Source organism: Neolamprologus brichardi, chromosome 7, assembly GCF_056152115.1.
Source record: "Neolamprologus brichardi isolate AB-2024 chromosome 7, ASM5615211v1, whole genome shotgun sequence".
Classification (NCBI taxonomy): domain Eukaryota; kingdom Metazoa; phylum Chordata; class Actinopteri; order Cichliformes; family Cichlidae; genus Neolamprologus; species Neolamprologus brichardi.
This window is the reverse complement of record NC_142110.1, coordinates 48,456,043-48,471,733: the sequence shown is the minus strand read 5'-3', so window position 1 is coordinate 48,471,733 and position 15,691 is coordinate 48,456,043. Positions and strand designations below refer to the sequence as shown.

The 15,691-nt window shown below is 39.9% G+C and overlaps 2 protein-coding genes across 4 annotated transcripts in view; both read left to right on the top strand.

Annotated features, from left to right (window-relative positions):
- The first annotated feature begins 250 nt into the window (after nt 1-250).
- Nucleotides 251-7,020, top strand: ak1 (adenylate kinase 1). Of its 2 annotated transcripts, XM_006788988.3 has the most exons (7): nt 251-386; nt 4,588-4,622; nt 5,242-5,277; nt 5,386-5,549; nt 5,739-5,855; nt 5,941-6,132; nt 6,233-7,020. In XM_006788988.3, exons 2-7 carry the CDS (start codon nt 4,616-4,618, stop codon nt 6,296-6,298), a joined length of 582 nt encoding a protein of 193 aa, XP_006789051.1. In that variant the 5' UTR covers nt 251-386; nt 4,588-4,615; the 3' UTR covers nt 6,299-7,020. The 2 variants fall into 2 exon arrangements, with proteins under 2 accessions (XP_006789051.1, XP_006789050.1); XM_006788987.3 differs by lacking the exons at nt 251-386; nt 4,588-4,622 and adding an exon at nt 5,026-5,140.
- Nucleotides 7,021-14,756: 7,736 nt separating this feature from the next.
- The window catches only part of eng (endoglin), a 42,271-nt gene continuing 41,336 nt past the window's right edge, over nt 14,757-15,691 (top strand). Inside the window, exon 1 of one of the 2 annotated variants that reach the window (XM_006788986.3) lies at nt 14,757-14,866. The gene's annotated coding sequence lies outside the window, so the exon portion shown is untranslated. The remainder of the gene's footprint in view (nt 14,867-15,691) is intronic. The other variant, XM_006788985.3, reaches the window with a different exon arrangement.

The following is a 15,691-nucleotide window of genomic DNA, read 5'->3' as shown; positions in this document are numbered from 1 at the left end:
ATATCACTTAATCAAACTTCCTCAAACATTGAGCATTTTTGCATGTCACATGTCCTCTTCTCATCAGATATCCCCCAAACTTGCAAAGACACACTGACCACAAGATTGTAATTTACTAAGGGACACCCCCTTAGTAAATTACTGATGTGCAGCTGTCAGACCATGCCACTCCGCTTTCCCCACTTCCTCCTGTCCATCATCCCTTCTTTCCTCCCTCCTACCCAGAATGCAATGCAAACTTGAGCAGGCTCAGGCGAGCTATAAAAAGGCATAGAAGCGGAGAGGGAGGGCTGGCGTGCAGCAGGAACTGTGCAGTAACACGCACACGGGGATCCAGGGACAGCAGCCCCTTGCGCTGAGATCTAAAGCCACAACGCGAAGGAGAGGTCAGTACAGAGGACAAAGGCTCTATAGAGGAAAAACAGGCAGGAAACGCCTCTGAACAGGGCTGGGTTTGTCAGAGAGGGAGACAAATAGAGAAATATCGGAGAGACAAAGTGGGCAGGGCTGTTTGACGGGATGGAGAGTGGGAATGACAGAGGCAGAGGTTCTTATGGGAACTGTCATGAGACCGTTTAGTCACACTTTAAAATGGTTGACATTTATTTTTTTCTTTATGTGCCAAAGGAGCCAATCATGGATTTCTTTGCAGTGTAAAGGCATGCAGGGCTCGTCTGTCATTCACAGTGACGTTACTTAAGGCATTGCATCATAATTATCCCCAAAACTATAATTAGCACTGATTGTATTTGCTTGTTTTGCTTTGACTTTTCCTTCTCTGGTTTTCTTCTACTTTGATACCGTGTCAACATTCTCCTGAACCTGCAGCCATTTAAAAGGGCATTTTCATGCAATCCCGCGTAGCCATTAAAGTCTGCTGCAAAGCTTTTAGAGCCCGCGAGGATCATTAGCAGCTGATGAGGGCTGAGTGCTATTGATTCCTGTTTTTACGTGCAATTTGGAGCACAGACACATTAATAACACCCACAGCAAACAATTGAATGTCTCATGCTCCATCCTTTCACAAACAACACGGAATATCTCCCACCGCACTGACGTCAAAGGGTCCCCTGATTTCCCTTAAAGGGACAGCGCTCTCAATGAAAACCGCAGAGCACCCTGGTAACCAAACGATTTACAGGGAGAATGTACTGTTAGATCATCGGTTTCTGTGTTTTGCTTTCAGGGGCGGTCAGTCAGAGCTTCATCTCCATGGGCTTTTTAGGAATGCTTGGCAGAAAACCTTTAACAGCTGCACATCGGCTTGAGTCTTTTTTTAGCAGGGCCGCATGTTTAAAAACGGTAATTAGACATGAGGGTGGTGCAGGCGAGATGGACTGTCCCATCTTCCTTAGGATGGATGTAATGGTGATTGTAGGATCTGTACAGATAGAATTAAAAAATTCAAAACTGCATATATGGATAGACCACCACTACTATATCAGGTTCTCTAAATAATATCAGCACTTGATTGGACTGAATTGAATTTTCATATTGCAGGATTATATAAGGGACAATTTGGACACCACGTCTCTGTTAAGACTCTCCCGAGGAAATGTAGTATGTTTCCCTTCCATAATTGAAGACAGTGTTAAATGCCATGCCCACACCTTGGAGTTGTGCAATCAGGAGTTAGAACACATATGACATGTCAGGACACAGAAGGTGGCACCATAATAGGCCACACCGAGACTCCCAAAACAGGCTCTGTGCTGACTCAGATGTCAGCCTCCGAGTGACATTTACCCAGACCACAGGGTTAATGGCTGCTGACATAAAACTGGATACCTGAGAAGCAACAGCAGGGAGCACTGAGGTGTGGTACAAGTGAGAATCAGAGAACAAGCTGACAAACTTTTAACGCAAACCAAAAAGCACACACTAGGTTTAGGAATGTACAAGTTTCCTTCAGATTAAGTATACTTTAATGTATATCTTACTTTTTCTGTCCGGCAGTTTAGCCATAAAATTACTCACATCGCACTGTTCTGCAAGCGTATTTTTGCAACCTGGCACTATGCAAACTGTACTATTTGAATTGCGAGGGCTAGATAAAATGCAAACTGCTGCAATGTCACCAGGTCAGGTTTGTTTCAATTAATTTAATGCTACTCCTCGAGGTGTGGTTCTTTTAATGCATTCTAATAAAATCGTGCCACAGTAAAACAGTTCCTGGAGATCCTTGAGGAATATTTAACTCCTATTAAATAATAAATCCTAAAATACTGTTTTTTAGTTGTTCATTCAAATACACATTCCTCGATTACACTCAAAATGTCCAACACTGCACCTATGAAGATATTTGTCACCATATAATGTTTTTTTTTCTGGTGTACAGTGTGTCCTTTCCTTTTTAGTGCCCATGCCAAGGCACTTGGAGGCACCAAGTAACCTGAGAAGTACTCCCTTGCCTTTTGACACACATTTAATTTGACATACAAGCAGCTTCTTAGGTTACTTTAAGACTATAGCTAGCCAGTTTGTTTCATGTGCGTAACATAGTAATAAGCACAATAGCCAAAAAGTGCTGTATGCATAACTCCAAAGGCACACAAGTAGGGCTGCCACAAACGATTATTTTGATAGTCAACTAGTCACCGATTAATCAGATTATCATCCATTGGACGTAAAACATACAGCTTTTTGTACCAGCAGCATCTGCTCTTATATAACTATCATTAGCTTACAGCTTTAAGTGTGTAAGGTATGTGCTAACTAAAAATAAAGACAAGATGAGAGTTTATTACATTTTAATGAAATGCAGATTGTTTTGGTGAAGTTTAATAAACTCCTTGCTATCTAAAATATAACAGGACACCGGAGTATACTCTCGAGCATCTCACACTTCTGATAATCAGTTGTCTGCTTGACATTTATTCAGCTGTGTAAAAACTATAACTTTAATCTCAGCCAAACCGATTTACTCAAGAACAAATAAAATACTAAAAAAAAAAGCCAAACAGTAACATTTTTAAGTTATCTAGGTGACTTATATATATTTAACCTGAGTAGCGAAAGACAGCGGTGGGTTTGAAAACGATTTGCCGGGAGTCCGGTGTTCTCACGGGCTCTAGTGAGCCTTGCCCCCGGCTAGCTATCGAGTTAGTGGGTAACAGACGTCTCTGAAAACGTCGGAGCGCTTTTGAAAATATGTGGTGTCTTGATAAACTGAGCAGATATTTGAGGTTTACACAGCTACATTCTCGCCTGAAAATATGTTAAACGTTTATTTTGTGACCCAGAAAGAATAATAAGAGTAATATTAAAATGAACTAGCTGCCGCCATTGTTGGAAACTGAGCTGGGCTGCGCTATGAATTCTGGGACAGAGCTACTTCTTCTTCGGGTTTAACGGCAGCTGGCATCCTTGTACATGCAGTGCTGCCATCTTCTGTTTCAGTCCGTTATTACACTCTTAAATCCTACTACTTATTCCTGGTCTTTTGTGATCTTACAAAGCTTCAAACGACACGTCGACTATTAAAGCAGTCGTCGACGATTTTGATAGTCGACGTAACCGTGACTAGTCGACTAATCGTGGCAGCCCTACACACAAGTAGTGCAAAAACTTATCTCAGTGCACAACAGCTGTTTGAGAGCAATCCATTTAATTTAGGAAACAATACATGACAACTTGACAGAGTGTGTGGGCATATTTTTGACTGGCCCTGCTTTAAAGTATTTTGTTTTTCAACTGTACGTTCAGACGGACATGCAGCTACTTGAACATGCTTATTTATGCCAGCAACCCAGCCTTCTTCCTCATTCTTCAGACTTCTGTCTTTGAGTCATCTAAAACGGACGTGTAAACAGGAAACAAACTGGCTATTGTCTTTTTTAGATATGCCCAGGTCTATTAATACAACACTAAAAGGTATTTTATTACGCCAAAGGTTTTGTTAATCAAAATATGCTCATAACAGCTTTTACACTATAGGAAAGAAAAGCAGGGTTGCCATTAACAGCATGCTGCGTGCTGTTGTGTCTGCTCAATCGTGCTCAGTACACTGTACGCTCAATGACACACCAGAAAACTGGCTTTTCCTACATTATACTATACAAAACACACACACAAACAAACTGTAGTGACTTTACCAGGAATAGTAATATTGCCACCTTTACTAAAACCAATTTCCCCCCAAAAGTTGGAATATTGTGTAAAATATAAAATTGTTATGATATCTACTCCAAAATTTTCTCTGCTTTTATGTCAATTTCTTAAAGATTTCATATGAATTCTGTTAAACTTTTAATTATAAATACTGAAATCTCCAAATTATTTTCAATTTTATGTTGGGAATTATTCTAAAATTAAATTAAATTAAACAAAAAACTATTTTAAATAGAGCAATTTGATCTTCTGAGCACACAAAACTGTCCTGTATTGCTTAAAGAATATGTAGAGGTGAAAATGGTGATTATAGCCTAAATCTGGCACAGTAATTAGGGTGATCATGCATACATAATCCAAAGTTATTGATTTATACATTAAAGGGCCACCTATAAATCTATGCCTTGCTTGACCTTGCTTGCTGTATGTATCGTCTGTAAATATATTTACTTTTCTGTGTCCTTTTCTCTCTTTTAGTTGACCGAAAACACTCAGACGTAACACAATGGCAGGTAATTAATACACCTGTTCAAGTATTATTATAAATGTCTCGTTACTGATGATTAATGAGGTGGAACGTGTTCATTTGTGTGTTTATTATTAATCTAATGGAGTAAAGGAAAGCAGGCAGACTGTTGCGTTTCCATGAACTCTACTGCCCTCTTTTGGACAGTTTGGAGAACACAGGGAAGGTTTTAATATGTACATTTTAAAAATATTGCGCTCGGATTCTTTGTCGTGATATTGCATTTAATGAAAAACCCAGACACGATCGCAGAATATGATTAAGAGCAAATGGAAATGGCCTTATTGGTTAGATTTGCAATTCAGACTTTGTTATAAGTGCCTGGGAACACTTGGCAACAAAACAAGGGGTAACAACAGTTGCCATGCCAACACTATTTAAGCAATAGCACTAACCTAGACATAAACAAGCTCAGTCTAAACAGCCTGTTGCAGCAGTTAAAAATGGACGTGTTTTCTTCTTCATCATGTGCGCGTCTTTCTTCCACATCCGACTATCAATACGGTTTGTTACAAAAACGTTTTCCTTGTGATTTGAACTTTTGCTGTCAAGAAAAACCTCCCAATTCACGCATGTATAACTTTGTCTGTGCCTGCTAATTTCAGACAAGCTCAAAGATGCCAAGATCATCTTTGTTGTGGGTAAGTACCCTGAGCCGCTCTTAGCACTTTAGCAGTAGCGCATTTAGCTTTTATTTGCCTTCATGCCACATGACTGTTGTTTTTTTTTTTTTAAATCTTCTTTTAAAGGTGGGCCTGGCTCTGGAAAGGGCACCCAGTGTGAGAAGATAGTGGCAAAGTACGGCTACACTCACCTGTCATCTGGGGATCTGCTCCGTGCCGAGGTGGCTTCCGGCTCTGAGAGGGGCAAGCATCTCCAGGCCATCATGCAGAAGGGAGAGCTGGTACCTTTGGTAAGAGAGGGCACTACTGAAATAATTGCGAGTGTGCATAATTTAAAAGAAAATAAAAGGCTTCATGTTTTTTTTGTCCAATACTAAATGAAAAGACAAAATACAAGTGTCAGCTCTTCTAAGACAGCTTTTTTTGTCAGTGCCATATCTTAGTGAAGATTGATCATAATGTTTTGGGGCTACCTGCAGGACACAGTCTTAGACATGATTAAGGAAGCCATGATTGCCAAGGCTGATGTCTCCAAGGGTTTCCTTATTGATGGCTATCCCCGTGAGGTGAAGCAGGGGGAGGAGTTTGAGAAGAAGGTATGGGCTTAATTCATCTTTGCAGCAATGATTTAAAAAGAAAGAAAGAAGGAAGCTTAAATGAACAAACTGTCTTTGATCACAGATCGGCAAACCCTGCTTGCTGCTGTACGTTGACGCAAAAGCAGAGACTATGGTCAAGAGGCTTCTGAAACGCGGTGAGACCAGCGGCCGCTCTGATGACAACGAGGAGACCATCAAGAAGCGCCTAGACCTGTATTACAAAGCAACCGAGCCAGTGATTGCCTTTTATGAGAGCCGTGGTATTGTCAGGAAGGTGTGTGCGACTGCTGCGACAGCGGAAAAACAACATTTGAATCTCATGTGAAACGTCAACATATATTCTAACGCATCCATTGTCATCTTATTCTGCCCAGGTTGACTCAGAGCTGCCAGTGGATGATGTCTTCGGCCAAGTCGCCAAGGCTATTGATGCTCTGTAGTAAAGCAGCATAACTAGATGGGCCTGTGTCTGGTTGTTATTTTATTTTCAAATTTCAAAAAACTAAAAAAAAAAAGCCAAAACAAAAGAGAAACAATACACTTTCAACTCATTTGGCCATCAGTCTCAAAGATGTCTTAACTTTAATCCTAATCCAGCAATAAGAACCTAAAGTTTTAAAGTTACACAGAAATGATTCTGTGTGAAGCAACTTTAAAAAATATCTCTATATGTACAACGTATAAGTCTTGTTTCCATTCTATACTTAACATTTACAGATATGGATGCAGGCCTGTCTACAACTCAGAGGTACTGTATACAAGAAATGTTAACCACCTTCTAACCTTTAAGGCCTACACTTGGTCAAACACGCACTTTACACTCCCCCTTTTTTCCCCTCTTAAGTGCTGCCGTATTAGAACCAAGAGTTAACGACTTCTTTGTACATTGTGCCATTAAATAACTGCAGAGATCACTGTGGACACACTGGTGGAACTACATTTTCATGTTCGTTGATGGAGCTTTTAAATTACAGTTGCTGACCGCTTTTAACTTCACACGGTCATTTCTGTTAATCTATTTACAGTTACATTTAAAGCACAAAAATGTTCAATTTCTTTTCTATTTTTTCATTAAGATATACACATGTTACATGTATTTCTATAATGTGGTATATGTAAAAATGAAAGAAAAATAGCCTATAATAAAAAACAATTTGAGTTATTACTGGTGATTGTGTTACCATTGCCCTGCAGTCTGTAGTAATACTTAAAAAACATACTGTCTTCTTTACAGTGCATAAAACAATATACAAAGTCATATTGTGAGGAATCCTGGACAACAACAAGCACACCTAAAAAGGGGACTTTGACAAGGCTTACGAGTTCAAAAGGGGAAATGGTGGTGTTGCTGAAGCTTGTAGACACAACAGGATGCAGAAAGCTGTGAGCCAGTCTTCTCCTGTTATAAAGTTTTCCCTTAAGACCTTGGTGACCACCTGGTCTTCACTTGCCTCTCATCTTCCTCTCTCTCGCACACACAAACACACATTTCCAGCTGGCCAAGCAAACACTGCGGCAGGTATCCGGACTACTCTCAAAGGAGAGCTCTGATCATGACCGTGTGCTGCAGGGACAAGGAAGAGGAAAACGACCTCTGAAAGGTGCACAGGATGTGTCCATTGGAAAGTCAATCAGGAGACGGCGTCTCTATGCGCTTTCATGAAGCCATTGAGGATGCGGCTTGAATGCTAGGAATGCTGGTCTTACTTAATAAAGGTAGAAAACAAAGGGAATGACCAGAGGTTGCAGTGGAATTTATCACGTACAGCAGAGAAAGAAAGACAGAGGCGCATGTCTCTGAATGGGGGAGAGAGGTGAGAGGGAGACGGGGGTGATAGCAACCCTAAGTGTGTGCGCGTGTCTACTTACCTACAGCCCTGCAAGTTTGGGATCTCCAACCAAGCTAACCTATTCTGATTTACTAAAAAAGATATACAATACAGAGCAAATGTTTTGAGTCCCCCTTTATTTCTTGCTCTGTTACTAGGTGCTTTTGGTTTATTTAAGTAGTCTGGGCTTCTTGAAGGGCATTTAAAGCTCTTCTTTGGATGTTGGCTTACTTTTGTTGATCCCACACTGCTTCAATAATGTTAAAGTCTGAGCTATTTCTGAGTGTTTGCTATCCTTGGTATGATGAAAATTGAAATTTTTGACAATCAGATTGTATTACATGGGGCCTCAAAATCTGATGGCCCTTTTATGCGTTCATATTTCCATCAATTTTAACAAGATCAACTAAACTACTGGCTGGAATGCAACCACAAACCCACGATAAAGCCTCCACCGCGTTCTGCACAGGGTTGTTGACACTCACCGTATCTCTCTCCTGACCTTTAATTTATCGATGATGATTTGAGGCTTTGGTAAACAGTAGATGGATCAGCTAAAGGCCCAGGCCCTTAAGGGCATGACTTTTGGATGTTGATCATCAGTGTCCTTTTTTTTTAAGATTTTTTAAGGACTACTGCACAGCAGATATGCCAAATCTTAAGTTTATAGGATTTGGGGAATCATCTTGATACACTTCAAGAATTATACATCTAGCTCTTTGAAAGCAAGAATATAACAAAATAAAGATTGGCTCCAGACTTTTTTTTTACACAACGCCGTGTGATGTTTTGTAAAAAATTGATGTATAAAAGAAGAGACCCACTTCATTACATTTTTCATTTGCTATTGTGGCAAATATTTTAAAAAGGTGGCAGGCCTGCATTGCAGACGGGCCACATTTGCACCTAGACTCTTTTGCTATGGAGGAATTCTGATGAGTGTACAGATTATAGTTTAGTATTCTCTGCACATGATTCTTCAAAAATATTCATATATAAAAATTTCATTTCTTGCCCACTGATGCCTTCTTGTTCCAGTAGCCCACTTCTCATCAGGGCATCCTGATTCCTCAACATCTGGACCTTGTTAATCCGGGTGACATCCAAGCTGACATGACTTCATATTTTTTTTTAAAAACCTCATGTCTGCGGCAGGCTGCCTTAGCATGGGGAATCTACACACACACACACACACACACACACACACACACACACACACACATATAAATATATATATATATTTAATGTGGGTGTAGGTTCAGCTCTTAACAAGCTGGAAATTCTCTTGCCTCCTCAAACCACAGGCTTGGTGTACATTACTTGGATTGGTTGGACCAAGAGACAGTTCTTCACTTTGACTGAGACCATCTTTAATGAGCTCGCGCTCAGTGAAAGTCGTGGCATTTCTGTATATTTTTTTTCATTGCATGAGCTGCATGTGCTGTACTGATGATGTATGTTCACTGTCAGTGGTTTTTAGTGTTGTGATGTGCATTTTCTTTTTCTGGTGTTGCCCCTTGCAGTTAAAGGCTGCTTTAGATTCTCTGGATTATTTAATGATATGTGTTATTTACAGTATGAAGATACATCACCTACTATGCAGTATGAATAAAAAATAACCCCCAAATTCTTTGCATTTTTATGTTGAAAAGCATCATTTTTAAATTGTTCAAGTATTTGCTCACATAGCCTGTCACTGAGTGGTAAACTCTTTCTGTAATTATGAGTGAAAGACAGGTTTTCCAGTGTTTTACTGCCCATATTGCAGCTTTATCAAAGCAGCATAGGGAGTGTTGTTAATATAAAATTCAAAGTAACATATTACAGATGATACATTTGCAAGTTTGATCAGTAGATGTTTAATTGATTTAGTCTTGTTTTGGCTTCCTTTTAGGGGTCATCTCGCCTCTGTCAGTGCGCCCCAGGGCAGCTGTGGCTGCAATGTAGCTTTCCATCACCAGTGTGTGAATGTGTGTGTGGATGCCTGAATGTAGTGTAAAGCGCTTTGGGGTCCTTAGGGACTAAGTAAAGCGCTATACAAATACAGGCCATTTAACATTTACCATTTTCATCTAAAGTTTCACCAACTGTCCTCCTTCTGTCCTCTTCTCTCCCTTTTCTTTTCATTCTTTAGCTCCTTAAATGACTCCATCCACCTTCTCATCACGCTCTCTTCACACATTAGTACATTTGCGTCTCTGTCCTTAATTGCCCTAACTTGCTGCACATCCTTTCCAGCACACACTCTCTGCCTAGCCAATTGATGCAAGTCCTATAAGGCTTTGCCACCGCTCTCTTTAATATACAACTAGACTTTAAGTACTCCTTTACTACTTCTTCCACTTTTTCTTTGCCAGCCTCTTCCTTCAAATACTTGCCTGTACTCCCTCTTTCCACCACCATGTGTCATTGCTTTCTTTCTTCTGTCCAGAGGATACACCAAATACCTTCTTTGTAGTTTTACTTAGTTCTTCACTACCTCACCTTCCATCGCTTGGAAGTCTAATTCACTACTAAGTCAAAATGATTTGCACATCTTTACACTCTTTTTTCACTAATAGATTTTATACAATGTTCCAAGTCCAACACCTGCACAATGAACAACAAGCAGGGAAGATCTGAGCACTTATTTCTTCATAGCCTGTGTAGGATTAGATTTTTTTCTTCAGTGCCCCCCTGTGGAGGTTTTTTAAAGAGTAAGTGAATGGACAAATTTATTTGCTTTAAAACCTGGTTAAAAGGCAAGTTTCAAATGAAACAGTCCATGTGTAAGATTTCAGCCAAGGCAGAAAGGATGGTCTGAAAAAAAAATGTGTACATGATGTATAACTGCGTTCACTTATTTGCACAGCAGAATCTAACGTCAGCTAGAAATTCTAAGCAAAGGCTTGTTGGGCTTTGTTTATTCCAGACATCAGGTATCTCATGGGAGTCATTCCAGCTACCAGTAACTTATGTATACAGAGTTTTTTGGGGGGGTTTTTTTGAGGAGGGGGGAGGGGGGGGGGGTCAACTTGCTTAGAAAATAACCTGCCTGCTTTCAGACTGTCACTGCTTTCAGTCTGCTTTCAGACTGTCACAGACAGGGCCTCTCATTTAACTCAAAGATAAACGCACTCTAACAAAAGCCTTGGATTACTTTTAAAGGTGAGATATGATTTTGCAAATGGGACTTTTCTATAATGAAGGTCTTGCCAATTAAACACCATAGGGGATTGTGGGTGTAGGTTCAATTGCTTTGTAAAACGGACAGACTTCTGTTCATCTGGTATCAGTCTGTGAAATTACCAGTGGAAGGCCATGTGTCAGATCCCCCCTCGGAGTACGATAAGGAAATAAGTAAGCTGGCTCATAGTCCTCATTCTCCTTCTACTGTGCTGTGGACTGCATAGCACGGGCTGGCTGGCACCACCACAGAGACCCAGTGGCACCGTGCGGGAACCAACGTCAACTTGTGATGAAAGACGACGGCCGATTGTTTCCTGTTATTGAAAAAGGACGCATGGGTGGGGGTGGAGAGTTGGGGGCTGGCTCCAATAAAAAAGGAATGCCATTGAAGCAGAGGGCTACTGTACTTTAGCTTCAGAGGGACTTAAATACCTGAAGCAAATGCAAAGTGTGATATACGCCTCAGTACGAGAGCACTGCAGTTGTTTGAGCATCAATGGACACAAGTAGCATGCAGTCGTCTCTGTTTAGTGTCACATCCCATGTGCACTTCTTTGTTCATTCCGCCTGAAGGAATGTGGTCATTTTACAGAGTCCATATACAGAATACTAACCAGACTTAGAGACATGTGCTGCCTTCATTAAACGTGTCCACTAAACTGTGCACACAAAGGTGAGTTCAGAGTGACTTAGGCAGTTAAGTATTTCTTTTACATTCCTATATTGCACATGTAAATCATTAGGGAGAGAGAAAATGAAAGAAAGCCACAAAACTGCAGAGTTGCTGTTTGTGCAAGTGTTTGCTACTGGACTTTTGTGATTACTGTGAACGCTTTTGTTGCATTGTTGATTTGATACGATGATGACTCCTCCGAGTCTGTTCAGTGCAAAAAGGATGTTGTGTCTACTCTTTAGAACTCTCACTCTTTCTTTGTGAAGCTGATGTAGCCAAACATAAACACAGTTCAAAGATAAATCAAACTTTTTTTTTTCAGTTTTGGTTTTTAAAGTAAGCAGCTCGTAATAATGTCACACTATTTTTTTTTTATTAAAGAAAATTACAAGGCGTTCCTACAAATAATTACAAATAACAAAATATTTTTGAAATGTTAAATAAGTAATTAATTTATGTATGTACAATTAAAAAAATGAACATTTTTTAAATGTTTCCTTGAGTTTTTGAGCCGTATTTTTTAGTCTCAATTCTGCATTGCTCAATCTTCATATTTGCAGGTTATGAATGTAAGAATAACTTTAATTATGTCTCATATCCACTTTGCTGGCATTGAAAAGCCAGCCATCAAAAAAAATTGCATATTAGTTAAAGTAAAATGTGACAAACTGTGGTGTGGGAACAAATTTAGTGAATAAATCATGATTTAAATGAGATTATAAGTATCACTTAAGTCTCTGCTTTGCTGAAGGGAGCAGAGGGAAGCTGGTGTGGCCCAGTGATGAACTTCAAATTGATACATAAATACCATTTTTCTGTTAAATTGTGAATATGGTTTCTCTCCTTTTTAAAATGTTTTGGTCTTTTACTTCTGTCTCCTTGTGCCATCCACCTCTGTAGCACTTCACTTGTGAATTTGCTCCTAACTGTTAGATATAAACAGCACTCAACTGACAACAGATTGCATTTTCCCCTCATTGGTGAAAATGTATTCTGCCTTTTAACTGAAACTTGACAACTGTCTTGTTGTAACTGCTTGCAGGTGACACTGACCTTGCTTACTATGTAGCTGTCAAACTTAGTGTCTGACTTCTTGGATCCTAGTCCAAAACAATCCCATCTTAATACACTTTAAATAATCTATAGTGTCCATGTGCTACTTTGCACCATCACCACCACAAACGTCATAAAATGCACAACCTTTGTGCGATATGGTAATTATTGGCATTTACTGCATTGTGGGGATATTAGTAGAAAATGGTGTACATAGGAAAAGCACCTTCAGTGACACCTGGTAAATAATTTTAACTAAAATGGACCTGCTAATATCTTTAAATTATGCATCGGTTTCCTGAGTATAGACCATTAAACACAGCACTGACCTTTACCTGATAATAGGTGTGTAATTTCCATAATAGCACTGTAATGACACCGATTATGCTTCCCCGAGGCATACAAAAACTTACTTCCATATTACACAATTCTGTGTCGTTCTGGGGACAATACTGTACACGAATAGGTGTGTGACTGGAAATAGAAATGAACGTGCATAACTCAAAATGAGCAACAATTTAGTGTGCCGTCAGCTCTGGGCAGCTTGGACTTTGTATATATGTGCAAAAGACGAGCAGACATCTGGAACTTCTTGTCTCACTGAAAGATGAGAAACCAAATGTGACAGTAATTGTTGAAACACCTTCTTGTTGATATATATTTGGTAACAACTGTGCTCTGTTGTGTGGCATATGTGCCATTTGGTCTTCTCCAAACACATCACATTTCCTTCGGGATTAATAAACTATTCTGATTCTGATTTGGACAAGTGTGGAACAGAAACTTGGATATCTAGCCGTATCTCTGGGAATACTGCTTTAATCTGTTTCACCACTGACTGCAGGCACTAGTATTCTGCTTAAGTCACAGCTCAGTAAATTTGCTCGCAGCAGCAGTTTTGTAATTACGGTAAATGCTTTTGTTGCACTGGTTTTCATGACACCGCTGAGCCTGATGAATCTTGCTTTTCATCACAACAAACCTCATATATTAAGAAAAGGTCTAACAACGCACTGGTGACCAGAATGAGTGGATGCTTCTAATATACACTCACCAGACACTCCATTAGGTACAGTTTGCTAATATTGGGCTGGGCCCACTTTTACATTAAGAACTGTCTTAATTCTCTGTACTAATGATTCTGCAAAGTGTTGGAATGATTACTCTGAGATTTTGCTCTATATTTACGTGACAACATCACAGAGTTGCTGCAGATTTAATGGCTGCACATCCATAATGTGAATCTCCCACAGTAATCCAAAAATGCTGTATTAGATTTTGTTTTTCATCAGACCAGGCAATGACTCTACACAGTTCTGTTTTGTTGGGCCCATATGAGCCTTGGAATCATGTTCTTCTGTTGCTGTTGCCCATCTGCTTCAAGGTTTGACGTACTGTATTGACTAAGAGACACTCTTCTACATACTTTAGTTGTAGTGAGTGCTTATTTAAGGTGTTATTGCCTTCCTATCAGCTTGACGAAGGCTAGCTTCTCTCCTTTGACCTCTGGCAAAAGCAAGGGATTTTTGTCCAGGCAACTAGATATTTTCTCTTCATCAGACATTTCTCTGTAAAGCTGAGATGGTTGTACATCTAAAGTTCTCAGACCTATATTGCCATATTCACAGTCTCTTAAATCCTCTTTCTTCCACAGTCTGACACTCCAGCTGGTTAACTTGACCACACTGGGCACACTTAACTGGGCTGCGTTGTTGCCATGTGTTTGTTAGACTAGATATTTGCTTTAACTGGCAGGTGAGTGTAGATGATCGGTGTTTGTGCCAGATAAAACAGCTAAGGCTTGTGGAGCTGATTCCAGAAGGTTCGACCTTTGCTATAAAACTTGGCCTATGTTATTCATCCTTCTCCTGAAAGTCCAAGCCCATTTTGGAAAGTACAGCAACTATGTGTCATAGGAGTTTTTCTTTTCTTTCAACAATATGATCATCATTCATCAACACATGTATAAGGCATGTTTTCCTTTCTTATCTAAGCATGCCGTGCACTAGATACGTTTTAAATACAATAATTTCGCCCCGTGCGTTGTCACAGTTGGTTTCAATAGTAAAGTGTTATTACTCAAAAGCTCCACGGAATGACAATAGCATGACGGTGGGAGTGCTTATTAGACTGGGAGGGAGAAAGGGCTGCTGAAGTAAATTCGCACCGCCCAGACAGCACAAAAAAGTTTGGAAAGTCCAGGCATCGTTACATTGCTCAAAGCACCACATCCCCGCCCGTGGATTATAAACCTACTTTATTCGAGATAGACACCTACATAAAAGGTAAGTTTTGCTGTTTATAACTTTCTCTACTTCATCTTTGTAACTCTCTGTGATTCATTTCCTGAAAGTTTGTTGGGAAATGTCTGTGTCTAGATTCTAAAGCAATCCGGCTTCATGTCCGTTTAAAAACTATTTAATGCTCATGTTTTGGTCAAATAACGCTGTAAAGATGCCAAATGTTAGAATTGCGAAAACACGGAATTATGGGAGGCAGAAAGGCGCGTGCGTGTGTTAAAGTCAAACTACTTTCTGTATTAACGCAGTGCCTGATAAAATCCGCGCTTATTACTTTACTAATATGCACATCTGTGGATTTCAAAAAGCACGTTAGTCCATGGGTAAGTCATTTTCTCTCTTACGGCAAGATGTTGCGGGAAATAACGAATTAACGAGACATTTTGTTTTCCATTTGGAACTCCATAAACAGTTTACACAGGCTCTTCCTTTTACTCTATATGAATCATATAACAGGAGCAGTCTCCTTCTTATCTGATGCTGGCATTGTGGTATTATTTAAAGAAAACGGTGCCGTGGTGCTTCCTGAAACCGTCGGCCAGAAGCATAGTGACCACCAGATAACCTCTAGGTTCAGACCCTCATTGTGTGCCAGGAAGACGGGCAGAAACATGATGGGATTGTCTCATAAGGAAATTCCAGTCGTCATATGAGGAAGAAATGTAAGCAGCTGTCTCCACCAATAATATCATTACAATAATCATGTTAATAATAAATAATAATCACTATAATCGTGGTTGCTCAAGAGCAGAGACAAAACTCATGGCATAAGCTGTCCATCACACACATGTGGACACTTGGTTTGACATC

What these genes read in the sequence shown, in the direction of transcription:
- ak1 (XM_006788987.3), top strand. Translation starts at nt 5,080, where the DNA reads ATGGACGTGTTTTCTTCTTCATCATGTGCGCGTCTTTCTTCCACATCC. An exon ending in CACATCCGACTATCAATACG is followed by an intron (nt 5,141 to 5,241) that starts GTTTGTTACAAA and finishes TGCTAATTTCAG; the next exon opens with ACAAGCTCAAAGATGCCAAG. An exon ending in GGGAGGAGTTTGAGAAGAAG is followed by an intron (nt 5,856 to 5,940) that starts GTATGGGCTTAA and finishes CTTTGATCACAG; the next exon opens with ATCGGCAAACCCTGCTTGCT.